This window comes from Platichthys flesus, chromosome 10 (assembly GCF_949316205.1).
Source record: "Platichthys flesus chromosome 10, fPlaFle2.1, whole genome shotgun sequence".
NCBI classification, from domain to species: domain Eukaryota; kingdom Metazoa; phylum Chordata; class Actinopteri; order Pleuronectiformes; family Pleuronectidae; genus Platichthys; species Platichthys flesus.
Genome location: NC_084954.1, coordinates 7,840,830 through 7,855,539, shown reverse-complemented (window position 1 = coordinate 7,855,539; position 14,710 = coordinate 7,840,830). Strand labels below are relative to the sequence as shown.

At 45.0% G+C, this 14,710-nt stretch overlaps 2 protein-coding genes across 2 annotated transcripts; one reads left to right on the top strand and one right to left on the bottom strand.

Annotated features, from left to right (window-relative positions):
• Positions 1–109: 109 nt before the first annotated feature.
• On the bottom strand, positions 110–3,971 carry LOC133962036 (ankyrin repeat domain-containing protein 34B). Its single transcript, XM_062397472.1, has 4 exons — positions 3,528–3,971; positions 2,803–2,985; positions 2,097–2,304; positions 110–1,037 (listed from the first exon to the last, which is right to left on the bottom strand). Exons 1-4 carry the CDS (start codon positions 3,738–3,740, stop codon positions 163–165), a joined length of 1,479 nt encoding a protein of 492 aa, XP_062253456.1. The 5' UTR covers positions 3,741–3,971; the 3' UTR covers positions 110–162.
• Positions 3,972–6,002: 2,031 nt separating this feature from the next.
• On the top strand, positions 6,003–14,436 carry LOC133962333 (RNA polymerase II elongation factor ELL-like). Its single transcript, XM_062397886.1, has 11 exons — positions 6,003–6,293; positions 8,057–8,101; positions 8,447–8,568; positions 9,288–9,448; positions 10,325–10,626; positions 10,928–11,052; positions 11,414–12,009; positions 12,087–12,153; positions 12,745–12,916; positions 13,184–13,228; positions 13,343–14,436. Exons 1-11 carry the CDS (start codon positions 6,159–6,161, stop codon positions 13,469–13,471), a joined length of 1,899 nt encoding a protein of 632 aa, XP_062253870.1. The 5' UTR covers positions 6,003–6,158; the 3' UTR covers positions 13,472–14,436.
• The last annotated feature ends 274 nt before the right edge of the window (positions 14,437–14,710 follow it).

Sequence of the window (14,710 nt, the reverse complement as noted above, 5' to 3'; positions counted from 1 at the left end):
AAGCATTTTGAGCTTATAAAAAAATGTATAGTTGACCCTGAGGATCCAACGAGATGTGATCTCATATAAAGAAGCAAATCTATCCTTGGACTATGGCGACTGACTCATTTCTCATGTGGATCATCTGGTTACAGAGGGATGAAGATGCCTCCAGCAGACGTCTCAGTCGTGAAGGCCCATGTGGTTCGTCCTGTCTCCCCTGATCTGGTCGAGCTGCACCGAGTGACGACGCAGTGACCTCCTGCTCCTCTCACCACAGCAGGAGGCCCCAGGAGCCACCAGGGAGGTGAGAGAGTGGGAGAGGGGGAGCGGAGGGAGTAGTGTCCGTCTCCGGGATGCTCCTGATAAAGAGGAGGGTGTGGAGGGCGGATGAGGCAGGAACACCATGCTCCTGCTTTTAGCGAGGGAGCTCCGGCTCGGTACCTGCAGGTGAGAGTCTGACTGGTGGACCAATGGCGGGAGGTGAAGGGGAGGCGGGACCACCGTGACAGAGAGGAGGGTGTTCCTGCGGAGGTGGGAGTGAGGTGATGGGCAGACAGGAAGCTTAGTGACTGAGCTCCTCTGGGTCGGTTGGTCCAGCGCTGACCCTGCAGCTGTCAGACTCCTCTTGGAGATCATTCGGCTCACGGTTGCCTGAGAGGCGCTCGCCTCTGTGAGGGGGGGCCCGGACTGAGAGACCCTCAGGGGGAAATCCTTTGTGCCCCTGTGGAAAATCTCTCCTCCATGTCTGTCCTCCCCTCTGTGAACCAGGCTCACCCTCCTTTCTTCCACCCTGAACTGATGGAAATGCGACTCCTCATCCTCATCCTCTCTTCTCTCATCCTCGCTCCCTCCTCCCCCTCGTCCCAAATCCTCTCTGCCTCCCTGCTCCTGCCGGCTCCTCTCCCTCGTGCCCTCCTCATAAGCTCTGTTCAGACAGGCCAGGTTGTGAATGGCCAGCCACGGTTCAGATAACGCCCTGTGTCTGGGAGTGTCCCAGCGGCTCAGTGGACTCAGCTCGCAGGAGGGACGTCTGCTGCTGCTACTTCCTCTCTTAGCTGAGGGATGAGACAGTGTGTGAGTGTGAATCACATGTAGAGTAGTGCTGGTCATTCCAAACTATATATCATTCTACATCATTTAATATATATATCGACTGAAAGAGTGACAACAAATATCGTGTTGTCTTTTTTCTCATAACAATATATACCGATGGATGACGCGTCTCAATTTTCTCCCACTTTCTTACCGTCCAATCACGTGTTTCCCTCAGCTGTCAATCATTTGAGGGATAACCAATTAAAACCAAACGTAACTGAAAATTAACATTTGATCAAATATCGGTGGGAAAGTGACAGAAACCGTCTTTGAGAAGAATTTATTTAACGTGTAGTTTGACTTTTTAGTTTGGTCCATGTTCCATCTACTAACATGGAGGAGGCTGGGTTTATGCTGCAGTCAGCCACCAGGGGACGATCAAGATGATCGTCCCCTGGTGGCTGACTGCAGCAGGTGGCCGGTCTCTCTCATGGATTACGTGTCAGTTCCTGTAGAAGAAGTGCAGCTTCATTTATTGTAATGCACCGTTTAGAGATGACTTCACCTCACCCAGGCAACACATTTTCATTTTCTGTCTAGACTTTGCCTTTATTAAACACTGCTCCGCCACAACCAGGAGAGGCTGACACTTACAGATAGAACTGATCTCAGCCTCGAGATGGAGAAGCCCCCATTTTACGGTAAAATGTTTATTGTCGAATTTAGATACCTCACAGACGGACCTTTGTTCTCGTCCTTCCAGAAAACCATTCATTTAAGAATGAAAACAGTATTTGACCAAACAATTTTCTAAGGTCAATTATTTATCAGATCACACACGTTTCCTCAGCAGAAGGAGTTTGCAGATAATGTTTAAAAGCTGAGTTTGAAGTTTCAATCTTCACCTGGTAAGAGATTAATAAAATGAGCATTGTGGTGAGATTATTTTTATTCATAACTTTTGCTTTTGTTCTTATTAAAATGACCCGGTGTCACGTGCAGTAACGTGCACGCTCAGCAGCATCATCGTGGAACAGTGACAGTGATTATTATTCTTCCAACTGAACGGTGTCACTCACTGAAGTTGAAGATGTTCTCTCCCTCAGGTGAGCTGGGCGAGCTCGTCTTCAGGACGATGTCGGACGGGGACATGCAGGACACCGGCGAGTTGTTGGGGGAGGGGGGGACGTTCAGGTAACGTCTGGTCACCGGGCCGCCGCCCACACCGACCTCTGTGGTGATGATGATGATGTCACGGCCCCTGGCCCGACAGGCGTCCATCAGCACCTGTGGAGCATGAGCACTGGTGAGGGGATCTTTGACACCATTGATTAAAAGAGGAAAAAAACTTAAATAAAAATGTTAAAATATTGACGTAGATCTGCTTTGTTGAATATTTTCCTATTACTGTATATTACTTTATACTTTTGCTCCATTACAATTTACAGGGAAATACTGTTTTATTTAAGTAGTCCACGTGTATCTGACAGCTAAAAATGGCGTATAAACTATGTTGCACATAGTTCTTATTTATTGTAAATAACTTTGTCTCACTGTCTCACAACATTAAAACACTCTAAATTCATTATTGATATTATCAATATTATATATATATTATTATATAATAAACATGTAATAAACATGTAGGTATTTCTTCCACCATCTTTATACCTCATTATAAATCATTAAAACTCAAGTTCTCTTTTCCCATCCACCCTTCCTCCTCTTTATCCCCTTAGACGTTTGGATTTTTTCCCTGATCACTCGTTCCCTCTCCTGACTGACCTCCAGCGTGGGCTGGTGCTGAGCGTTCATGGCGTAGACCAGAGCTGAGGCTCCGGAGAAGTCCTCCATGCTGGGGTCGGCTCCTGCAGACAGCAGGGTGGATGCCACCTCAGCTCCTGCTCGCTCCATGCAGGCGTACATCAGAGCGGTGCGGCCGGCACGGTCCGGTACGTTAGGATTTGCCTGAAAAAAGAAAAGAAAACATTGAATGGTTCTTATTAACATGAACTCATGCATCACATATACAGCATCATATAAAGCCTTGGTAAGGGCCCAGTGTAAGCTAGGAGTCAGTCAGACAACTTCCAAACGTAAGTTTCCAAATGTAAAGGACATTAGGATGATTGTTTGTTGCTAATGATCTTCTGATCTTCTCATTCTTGGGTCCTGCCTCTCGAGTGAGAGACACTTGCTCTCTACTGCTCCGTCCTCTGTATAATCCTGAAGTGACTTGCCTCAGAGAACACTGTGTTCTGCTCTTCAGAGCCAAAATGTAAAGGAACAGTTTGGTCGGTGGACGAGGACACAAGCTGATACATTAGGAACCTGTTTACTATGCATTAAAAATAAACCGCTCTTACTGCAGGTAGCCTACAGGTTTATTATGCATTAGAAATGCACCTGAATCAATATCTGGTTGAGCTTACATTCAGACCTATATGCAGAAAATTTGATTTAGGTGCTTTCTAGGTTGTAATTGTAAATATTAGTTGGTGCGGGCTGACCTTGTTGTGGAGCAGGTATGTGAGGAGCTTCACGGTCTCGGGCCGGGCCGCCTCTCCTCTCAGGGCCTTACACGCAGCCAGCAGCGCCGTCTCTCCTTGGGGACAGCGCCCGTTGACCTGAGCCCCCCCGTCCACCAGCAGGCGCACCAGCCGGAGCTTACCTGAGGCTGCTGCACTGATGAGCGGGCTGCAGTCAAACAGGGGGTCCCCCATCGCCTGGAGAGAGGCCGGAGGAAAACACTGAGAATTTGATTACTCCAATTTCACTTGACAACATCTTTTACCAACTGTGCCTAATGTTATCCCAATAGTATTATTCTTTGTATGTATATGATAATTTTTTTAATGAGCTATTGTATTTTGGTGTTTTTTCTTCACTAGATTGGCCTTTTTCTTCACAAACAAATACAATTCCCAACAAAAATACACTAAATGAAAGTATGGTATGCAGAAGAAGTAGAAATATACATTTTAAGTAACCTTTTGTTGCGGTTGTCTGACAGTTGTCTCACAAATGTCACAAACTGTTAATTACAATAAAAAGCTTTAAACAGGCATCATTCATAGTGAGTCAATGTAGATTCAATGAAAATGAAAGTTATTGTTATTATTGATGCTTTAACAATCAGCATGGACATGACACCAGTTACCCAAAGCAAAGCTGAAACTTACCTTGATTTATTCAGAGTAGCTGCAGAGAGAATTCACTTGGTTTATTCCATCTTTTCCTCAACCCGTTGACAAGTTCCCGTCCTCATTCCGCTGACCTGCGAGGACTCTACCTTTCATCCGCTGCCTCAGTCGGTGACTCGTCTGTCCCGATCTGTCCTCTCTGTCCCGGACGCTCGTCCCGCAGAGAGCGTTCAAAACAGTTTCCATTCCAAAATGTCAACTGCACTACAAACACCCACAAACCCTTTGATATGTGTCGGCTTTGAAACAGGCCTCATCTGCCTGGTGGCCACCGTCTGCATTCAATCACACACACACACACACACACTCCGATGCAGACACACACACATAAACTCATCAGCTTTTTTGAACATGTAAAGTTTGTAATGCATTTGTTCTCTTTTTTCATCCAGTATTTGTCTCGGCCTTTTGTTCTCTCTGAAGCGGTTCTTCAGTGAAATAATACATTTGACTTGAATGACTTCATGTAGAGAGAAAGAGATTCAAGCTCTGTGTCTGTGATGAGATCAGGAAAAACACACAAACACCAAACGTAGGTCAAACAGAAAGTTGGAGCTGAACAAGAGAAAAGGTTGGGTCTCTAATCTTATTGGCTGCAAAGGTTGACGCATTACTCATCTGATGCCTTTATCTGACTTCATAGTGACATCATGATGATGTCATTCCTACCATATTATCATTAATTATTTTTTGATCTATATAAACTTCCGGTCTCGTCCAGAGGAAGCAGCAATACCTTGAATTAAGTGACATCATTTTCTGACTTCAATCCATCAAACTCATTAAAGTGAATATCATTCACATTAAATTGATTATCCAAAAAATAAATAAATGAAAGTTTCAGATGTGATAATATAACAGAACAATAACTTTGCATCCGAGGTAACAGAATGTTATGTGATGTAAAACAGTGTGAGCTCACTATTTAGTTAATGTCTCCATGTCGAAAATAACTTAAATCCTTAATGAGATTAAGGTTTGAGGAGAGTTTAGAAAACCTGACTTTACAAATATGAAATCTATCGATTACAAGGTTTGTTGTTACATTAACATTTGAGTGATATCGTCTTTTTCTTCGTTGTCTCGTGTCGCCCAGAAGACAGACGGGCTTAGGGAAAGTGACAAAATAATGCATGACTGTTCCTGGCTCAGTTCCACAAAAGATGCATCTGACGTCAAATGCATTTGGCAATTATTGTGTAACATGGGTGAATATTATGTCTAACAAAAGGAATTTCTCTAATCTTGTCAGAAAACATCACAAACATGCCTCACTCCAGTTCATCTTGTCCAGTTTGTGAATTCCAAAGAACCCGGCTCTTTGGGGAATTTTTTATTACAATTTCGCACCCCCCCCCCCCCCCCCCCACAGAAAAATACTCCAAAAAAATGGAGAAATTACATTAACGTCAATTACAATGTGTTGATTATTGTTTCATATGGGCACAGTTCATGTACAATTCTAAAATGGATTTCTCAAATTGTTGTTGTTGTTGTTTTATTTACAGAATTGGAAGAGACACAACCATGCATAACTTTTGTTTATGTTTATGTCCAACCTTTGAATTAATAATCAAAAACCCATGCTGGTGAAATCCTGTTGTGATCAAATGTTTGTAGTTCTCTGATCTATCAAACACAAAAATGACGTGACAAGTCCCACCAGAGAAAATCCCTGCGTGTGAGGGGAGGGGTCAGGAGGAGCAGCGGCGCTTACGTAAAATCTACGTCACGGTTTATTTATGTCCGCGGGCCAATCGGATCCCTCCTGGGCCCCGCCGTCATGACGTAACACGATCTACTCCAGAATAGCGCGCGGCGGCGGCGGAGGCGCTGAGCTCGTCCTTTCTCCGGGATTCTGGCGCCGGTGCTCGGGCGGTAATGTCTCTGTGTTCGCTGCGGGCTGAGAGAGCCTGACGCCCGGGTGGAGGAGGCAGCATGTCGACGCTGAGGGAGAACCACAGCTACGGTCTGTCCAGCGGGGAACTGAGCCGCGGGGGGAACGTCTCCGTTTTTCACGTCAAACTCACTGACAGCGCGTCCAAAGCCATCGGCTCCTTCCAGACCGGAAAGGTAGGTCCACGATGAAAAGCTCCGGTAACGAGCCTTGACACGGGATCAGGTTTAACTCGGGCAGTTCCGTGAGAGCAGGCTCACTCCAGAGCGAGGTGGCCGGAGAGGGCGAGGGCAGAGGCGGGCTGGGGCTTTGTGCCCTAGCCCAAGTTGTTGTGGTTGTTGTGGTTGTTGTCTGTAATGAACCTGGTTCCGTCCCCGACGTGGAGACGCGCCGTGTTGCGTAAGAATAATGCGGAAACTCTCCTGTGAGACGATGCTGCTGAAAAAAGGCCGCGACATTACGGAGCTGGAAGTGTTAGTGACTGTAGGAGGCAGGGGCGGCTCTAGGGTTTTTCTTAACCAGGGGGCCACAGTTCAGACAGAAGGGGGGGGGGGGTGTAAGGTATCACCATCATCCAGGCACAATTCCTGATTCGGTAATGGTTGAGGGTCAATAGTCTGCGGCAACTTGACTTCTAATCAATATCACAAGCGTTTCAAACATCTACGCGGTAGCGATTAATGAACAATAGTTGAATCCCCCCCCCCCCATTACTTTAACCCTGAAGTCCTGGCTGTGCACGTCACGTTACGTCTCGTGTTGTAAATACTCAGAAACTCGATAGCGAATCAAACAAACGCAAAGTAAAATTTGTGTTGTGTACGTTTCCTAATAACTTCAGATTAGTGTTTGGTGTTTATTGGTTAAGTGAGGTCAGGTCAGCGGGGGAGGGAGGAGGGAGGACATGCAGCAGCTGCTGCTTAATTATCGGAGCAGAACCCCGACATTTACCGAATGCACGCGTTAGGGAAATTATTACCGAATTATCAGCTTGATTTAGTTGGTGAGAGTTTATGAATGTCAGTTTCGGTGAGTTACCTTCCACCCATTCACACACACATTCATACAGTATAAGGAAAGGAGAGAAGGAAAGGAAAGGAAGATGGGACTTTGGGATTGCATTTGATTGATGGAGCACTTATCATTGTTTGCCAAACATATCCTGAACTGCAGCCTGTTTATTATCCACGCGGACAGATGGAAAGAATCGTAATCAAACATTTTGATCCAGTGAATCGTAAACGACGCAGACGCTGCAGGAAGTCCTGACCAGAGAACAGCACATGTGCACTTCCCCTATTCAGTAATTCCTTGTAACAGGGACAGGAAACTCCTCTGAGGACCGACGTAGCACCAAGTCTCTTCAGATAAAACCACCCGGGCTGCTGTCATATCCCTTCTTTCGTTTGTAATACAGAGAGATGCACAGGAAGGAGGGGCGGAAAACACCTGATGCAAAACTGAAAACCGACTCACGCACAATACTGTTGCAGTGCACATACCTAGTTTCTTTATTTAGCCTTTAAGTGTGGCTATTGATAAACCACTTGGCCTGATCATACAGACAAAACACACACACACCTCCATGCTCTGTGCTGGAAGCCGCATCACTGTGTGCACGCATCAACAGGTGGACTCACAAATCCTCCCCACCCCCCCTCCTCCATGAAAAGGTCAATTAGATTCTAGTCATCGCACATTTTCCGTCCGGAGCACAAACGTGTCGGCGTGGCCTCTGCAGTTTCCTCCAGGCAAATTCACACCAGAGAGAAGTGACGCTGCATCTGGTCGTGGTCAGATGGTGAATACAGAGCAGCGTGTGGTCGCGACTGGTCACACTGGGGATGCAAGTGTGGAAGGGGGGGAGGCTAATGTTGTCACATATTTGACTTTTAAATAGTCACTTAAATTGTAACACTTTTTTTTCTTTCTTTTTCAGGGCTGTTCATCACATCCCACTATCCGTTTTAATGGAAACCAAGGGGTAAGAAGCAGAGCTGCTCTGCCAAGATGTATTTTGGGAGCCGATGCTTATTTTAGTAAAAATAATTTAGATACCAGTGTAAGAGTATTGTTATCAAACCCTTTAAACAATAGAAATGTGAGACTTGACTCATAAAAAAATGAATTAAGCAAATAAACATCAATACACATCGTTTATTTTGTAGTTTTCTTATTGGCACATATCATGACAGAAACCCTGATTCTAATACGTCTACGAAAGGCTCATATTTGCAGATTTTAACAATTGTAATAATAATTTGATTTAATACATTTTAAAGATGTTATATCTGATCCTTTGCATGTCTGCATTGTATTCCTCTTGTAGAGGATCTCTATCCCGTGCTCGGAGAACAGAGAGGACGTCAGGACGTTCACCTTCGGCGTGACGAGCGTGGCCCGTGACAATCCTCATGGAAGCTTTGACTGCGTCCAACAGCTCAGCACCGGGTAAAGAACAAAACAATAAATCACCTGCACCGGTCGAACACAAGTAACCTTTTGTCAGAATAAAGATTAAAGATGTCAGAGTTATATTTTAGGGGGAAATGCAACACGTAGATCCTCGGTACTCAGCAGAGTTTACAGGAAGAAAAGTTGCAAAATTCCGTTGGGAGGCAACAAGCAAAGCAATCATGTGATAAATATAGGGTAGATTGCACGTTTTACTCTAAACAAGGAATTCAAAACCCACTCATGAGGGCTGTGAGCGTGTTTTGTCTCAAGCGATTACATGATTATATGTTTACTTTGTAGTCTATGAATAGAATTAACTGGGAACGTGAATGAGTTTCAATTTTTTAAAATGTCTCCACTCCCCTACTGCTGTGTGAGAGTCACCCCGCTGGCAACGCAATCTTTTAAATGCCAGACGAAACACGGGGCTCCTGACTCACCGTGAAAAGGCCTCGCAAGCTGGAAATGTGGAGATGTGAACTCGTCACAAGTCTCACAGCTACGCATCAAATTAACTGTTGAGTCTTGACAAGAATATACTAACAGTGTTTGTAGCTGTTTCCTGAATGACATGTTAAATATGGTGAACTACAGATTAGGGTGTGTTGTGCTTTTCACCTGAGTGTTTAATGTGAAATAAATACCATGTAAAAGGAGTCCTGATGCTCCGTCTGTACTCACTGTCTTTGTCCTCGTCCTCCTCCTCCACACAGTGCTACCAAAGAGCTGTCCTGTCTCGGGGTGATTCAGAAGAAGATGACAGTCAACGCCACAGATGACTCGTACGATAAGGCTCGTCAGAGCATGGCCCAAGCTGAGGAGGAGACACGCAGCCGAGGGGCCATCGTCATCAAGCAGGGGGGGCGCCACCAGGGTAGGAGACACAGCAAACACTCCTGCGTGCTGGGTTACACAACGGTTGAGGAATCACACTGACTGCGATGGTTAAATCCCAAAGAAAGAAAAACGCAGTCAGCCATATTGCATTGGTCTCCATAGCAACATGTGTGGTAACCAGTGACAGCAGTCTTCAGTGTTTCCTCCTGCAGCATTTTGTCCTTTTGTCTGTTTTCTACCGAGTGAACCTTCTATGCAGCGCACTCACACACACGTGCACATTCACATACAGGATTGGGACTGTGCAGGGGTTTTACATGGGTTTTACATGTGTCACACACCCTTCAAATATACATACACATGATCAAACCAGTGATTTTTTTTTTTTTTTTTTTTTTTCTGTCACCACTGTCATCTTACTGGTGACCACCAAACCACTTCCTTCTAAACAGATACGCCACCATCATCATGTTTCACTGAGCACATACAGCACACACACACACACACTAGTTCTGAGGATTCAGTCAGTTCAGAGGAAGCGTGTAAAAAACAGAACTACAGGCTTGTGCAACAGTGTTGTTGTTTCCTAAATTAGAGAGCAGCTTCTCAGTAACCTCAGTGAGTTTCCTGTAAGGTGTAATGGGGTTTTTTCTCTTTCATCCACGGTTCTGCCACAGGACAAATATGATGATGCACCAAGTCTTCCTCTCTGTCTTTGATCATACACATTTACAAGGTTCAAGAAATGCAACATTTGGGGGAAAAAAAACTTTACAAAAACAGCACAAGGTCTCCTTCTGATATTAGAAACCTTTGTCACGTCCCTTTTGAAATTTCTTTTTGAAGATTTTTATTTCACTTCAATTGGGAATGGGCGTCTTTTGATGTGTGATTTCCTGCTTCCTTGGCACAGGCAAGAAGGTAACGGTGCGAGCCCCGGCGCCTGCGCTGGCCAGCCTGACCAAGCCCAGGCCGTCCTCCCAGACCTTCCTCAGCAACATCAAGAGAGGGGGCGGAGGCGTGTCCAAGCAGAAGAAGGGTGCCTGTGTGTCGAACCGGAGGAGCATGGGCGATGTGCAGGAGAGGCCGCTCAGGGAGAGGCTGACACACTTGCTGGCTCTGAGGCCGTACAAGAGGCCTGAGTTAATCCTGAGGCTGCAGAAAGACGGATTCTCAGCAGAGGACAAGGACATGCTGGACTCTGTAGTGATGGAGGTGATTATTTCCTGTTTGACTGAGATAAATACACGCCTCAGTGAAAGTACACAAAAAGAAAGATCATGCAGGGAAACACAGGGGCTATAAAAAAAAACACTTGGCTGCTGGCCTATGTTATTTTTCAGCTGTGACACTAAATATCATCAATGTGTAAAGTTGATTTTTAGACACATATGGAGATAATAGATAAAACAGACCCAAAAATGTTTAACTGTGTTAATGAACAGATGAAACTCTTAACACTGAAACAAAATCCTTTCTCACTTCTGTGTGTATTTGTGTGTAACTGTGTTCGCAGGTCGGACAACTCAGCAGTAGAGACAACACGTTCGTGCTGAGGGAGAGTCTGTATAAGGACCTGCAGAAGGACTGGCCAGGCTACAGCTCAGGAGACCAGCAGCTTCTTAAGAGGATCCTCGTCAGGTAACACACACGAGGAATGAGAACGCCTGGAGAGTCAAATGAAGCCCTTCCTCTGCCAGCATTCATTATTAAAACCATAGAGAGGTCATCCTCCTGCTTTTCTTACCTCAATTTAGGAAGTGAAATTTGTGTTTCTGCAGTTCAAGAGATGTAAAACTGAGACTAATTTCTTAGATTAAAAGGCAACGGACCTTTATATCTTTGTCTTTTAATTAGAATTTATTTATATGTGATATTCACTGTCTAACCGACAAATTTACCTTCATCAGACTATTTAATTTTCATAAAGAGAAAGTGTGTTTACATACTTTCTTATATATCTGAATATGAGGTTTTATGCACTATATCCCTGTCTGTGCAGGAGGCTCTTTCAGCCGCAGCAGAACCTCCTCACTGCCCCTGAGGCCCAGGTCAGCCCCCTGCGAGACACCCCCAACTCCTCCCCAGCTCACCGTCCAAAACCTTCCCTGCCAGAGGAATACACCGACCCTCTGGCCAGCAAGAAGCCCAGGATCTCCCACCTGTCCAGCAAACCACCCAGTGCCAACTCCAGACTGAGGCCTTCTGAACAAGTGTCTCATAAAGACGGTGCAAAGGCAAAGGCGGCTGACGGGAAAAAGAACTCGCTCGACCCTCGGAAGCTGTTTGACTCCCTGTCAGTCGCCTGTCAGCAGGAGGAGGAGGTGGTTAAAAGGCTCGAGCCGTCTCCCTGTGCTCAGGAGGAGGCGGAGAGCCCAGGAGACCTCCCCCTTCCAGACTCTGACCGCCCTCCGTCCCCTCTGGTAGTACCTGATCTAAGCAGACACACAACAAAAAGGAAGAGGAGCAAACACAAACACAGAGACAAGACGAGCGCAGCAGGCCTGGTCAGGGAGAAGAAGAGGTGTAGGGGAGCGAAAGAAAGGAGAAAAGATCTCAGCTCAGACGACCCTAGCAAAGTCCTGCTGGATTGCTCAGGTCAGTGCTGTGAGCTGCTACTATGTGACATCGAGCGTCAGTGTGTCAGTAATTTGAAACTTTCTTCTTTCTTTCAGTGGGAAGTGAAATTATGTTCGATTCTCCAGAGCATCAAGTGGAAGATGACTCAGCAGATTATTTATTGTAAGTATGTTTTTATTGGTAGATGTGACACAGCATGTTTCCACCTCTGGAACTTTTCTCCAGAGATCGGGGAAACTTTGCAGGAGCTCCGTTCCCCCATGTTTGTGAAAATGGGGTCGAACATTAAAGTCACTGACTGGCCAAGTTAGCTGGCATTTTCCAAACCAGTCATCTTACGTTAGTTAGCTTTTAGTTTGTGGCTAACAATAGTCTGAAAGATCTTTTGACCAATAAGGAAAACACAACATTACATGCATGCACAAAGTCAAAGTCAAACCTTGAGACATCAGTGGAGTAATTAGTTTAATCCTCCTGTGGCTTTGGCCCTGATGTGGGAACTGGAAGATAAATTACAATCCTCTACAAGATAGTTAAGCTCCAACAGAGGAAAATTAAGTTTCTGGTAATTTTGCTAGAAAAGCTTATCTGCTCAACTCTTGTATTAAACTTTTGTTAAAATACAAAATACTCAAAAAACTTGTTTGGGATCCTTCAAGCTTTTTAAGATACAAACCTCTTCCTGGTTGTTAATACTTTGCACATTGTAGACGATTGATCTGACGGTGGTGTCTCTCTACTCTCCCTACACAGGACGTACGCAGTGATTGGCGACCACGACCAGAGGCAGAGCTACAAAGAGGACTTCAACAAGGAGTACAATGAGTACAGAGATTTACACGCTCGCATCGACGGCGTCACCCGGCAGTTCATGGAGTTGGACACACAGCGTAAACAGCTTCATCAGGAATCACACAAATACAAGGTAATAATGTTGTTTGATTGTCATATTATTGTCCAACCCATCTGAAGCTAGTAGCACATTAAGCCATACTTTTTAAATGAATGACTGCTTTGAATGTACTGAATATAATGCAAATGCTGAATTTAAAATGACAAATTTGGATTTTAAATTGTCGCTGACAGGTCATAAAGCTTGCTGTAAAATTGTGGTTTGATTTGAATAAAATAACACATGCAGGCAGGTGTCTCAGTTTCACTAAATTGTTGTTTCTTTGTTTATCTCTCGCAGACGGTTCATAATCAAATTGTTCAAGAGTATCGCAAAATCAAGAAGGTAAGAACTCTCCAGATACTTGCCGATACTAATCTCACCACTCCTGCAGATGACGTACACCTCCCCTCTGGTTCTATCACATGATCAAGCGTCCTTTTCTTCATTTCCCTCCAGTCCAACCCAAACTACAACCAGGACAAGCTCCGCTGTGAATATCTACACAACAAACTGGCCCACATCAAGAAGCTCATATCGGAGTACGACAAACACCAGTCCAGCGTGGACCACTCCTGTCCCAAATGAAGCCCCCCCCGACTCGGAGACGAGTACAGCAAACACACCGCAAGGTGCCGGAGGTTCACGCTGCTGAGCTGAACGCCATCGAGCTGGATTAGATGGCGGCGGCTGAGTCTACTCTCCTCTTTTGAGACCTGCTGCAGATGCCAGCGGAGTCGTGTGGGAAGAGCAACAGCGGAGCATTGTGTGGAAGCAGCTCTCCAACACGAGATCTCTTCTGAGAAGATGAGACGTGATCTTTGAAAAGCTGTGAGCTGCTGCTTCAGTGACATGACACTTGGCCATGAGCACCAACCGCTGAAGCTCTGAAAGCTGAAACTTAGCTCTTATTCTATAAAACGGTTACATGTGGAGACAGGGTGCTAATCTTCCAACACACCTGTAGATCCCCATCACACAGTTGAGTTGTTTAGTGAGTGAAATGTAAACATCTAAAATGGTTGTTAGCTTCTGTGTTCTGTCAGCCCTCAATCAATGTTCACTTTAAAGCTGGAATCGTGAGACAACCGCTCGCCGTACAGACCCAGACACCTCGTTACCCCAGGAGGAGGAGAAAAGATGGTGGCAGGGATGCAGACGTGCATATCCTGAGAAGAGGTCTGGTGACCTGAGACTTGATCAGTGTTGTTGTCGGCTCTCCTCAGTTCATGACTCCTGAAGGTGGTTCTGTCTGGGCTTCATAGTATTCCACTGCTGTTTTCCTTCATGTCATTATTTTCCTGGAACACACGAGACTGTTATGATGATCGTTATGTGAACTGTATTCAGGGAACTTACAGCGTGAGCGGTGGTAAAAGTACGATGATTTCAAAACCTGTCTCGATGTGGAGTATTCAAAGTTGCAGCGTTATTGTTACTGTGGGCTACTCTGGGCTTCTTTTTTGCATGCCATGTACTTCCTGCAGAATGCACGAGGAATAAACTGGAGGTTTTGTCCAACTTTTAAATAAAGTAATTTGTTATTGATTCTCTATGTACTGACCCTGATTCATAACACTGTTTATAAAACCAGCGAAAACATTCCCCAGTGTTTCAATTACAAAGACACTAAAGTTTTAGTTTTTGTATAATATAAGTAAAGAAACAATTAGGATGTTTTCATTTGGTGGCTTCAATCTTAATGTTGGTTATTTCTGGGGAGGCACCGGATCCAAACTATAAATGATATGTTTACCATAACTCAATAGTAGAACTCTGTCTATCTTTATTGTAAAATGGGTCTACCTGAACTTTATGTACAATTAT

Excerpts from the sequence above, each read along its gene's own strand:
- LOC133962036 (XM_062397472.1), bottom strand. The coding sequence starts at position 3,740 with ATGGGGGACCCCCTGTTTGACTGCAGCCCGCTCATCAGTGCAGCAGCC. Across the intron at positions 2,986-3,527 it reads CATACCTGCTCCACAACAAG|GCAAATCCTAACGTACCGGA; the intron begins GTCAGCCCGCAC and ends TTCTTTTTTCAG. Across the intron at positions 2,305-2,802 it reads AGCACCAGCCCACGCTGGAG|GTGCTGATGGACGCCTGTCG; the intron begins GTCAGTCAGGAG and ends CATGCTCCACAG.
- LOC133962333 (XM_062397886.1), top strand. The coding sequence starts at position 6,159 with ATGTCGACGCTGAGGGAGAACCACAGCTACGGTCTGTCCAGCGGGGAA. Across the intron at positions 9,449-10,324 it reads GCAGGGGGGGCGCCACCAGG|GCAAGAAGGTAACGGTGCGA; the intron begins GTAGGAGACACA and ends TCCTTGGCACAG. Across the intron at positions 12,917-13,183 it reads AGGAATCACACAAATACAAG|ACGGTTCATAATCAAATTGT; the intron begins GTAATAATGTTG and ends TATCTCTCGCAG.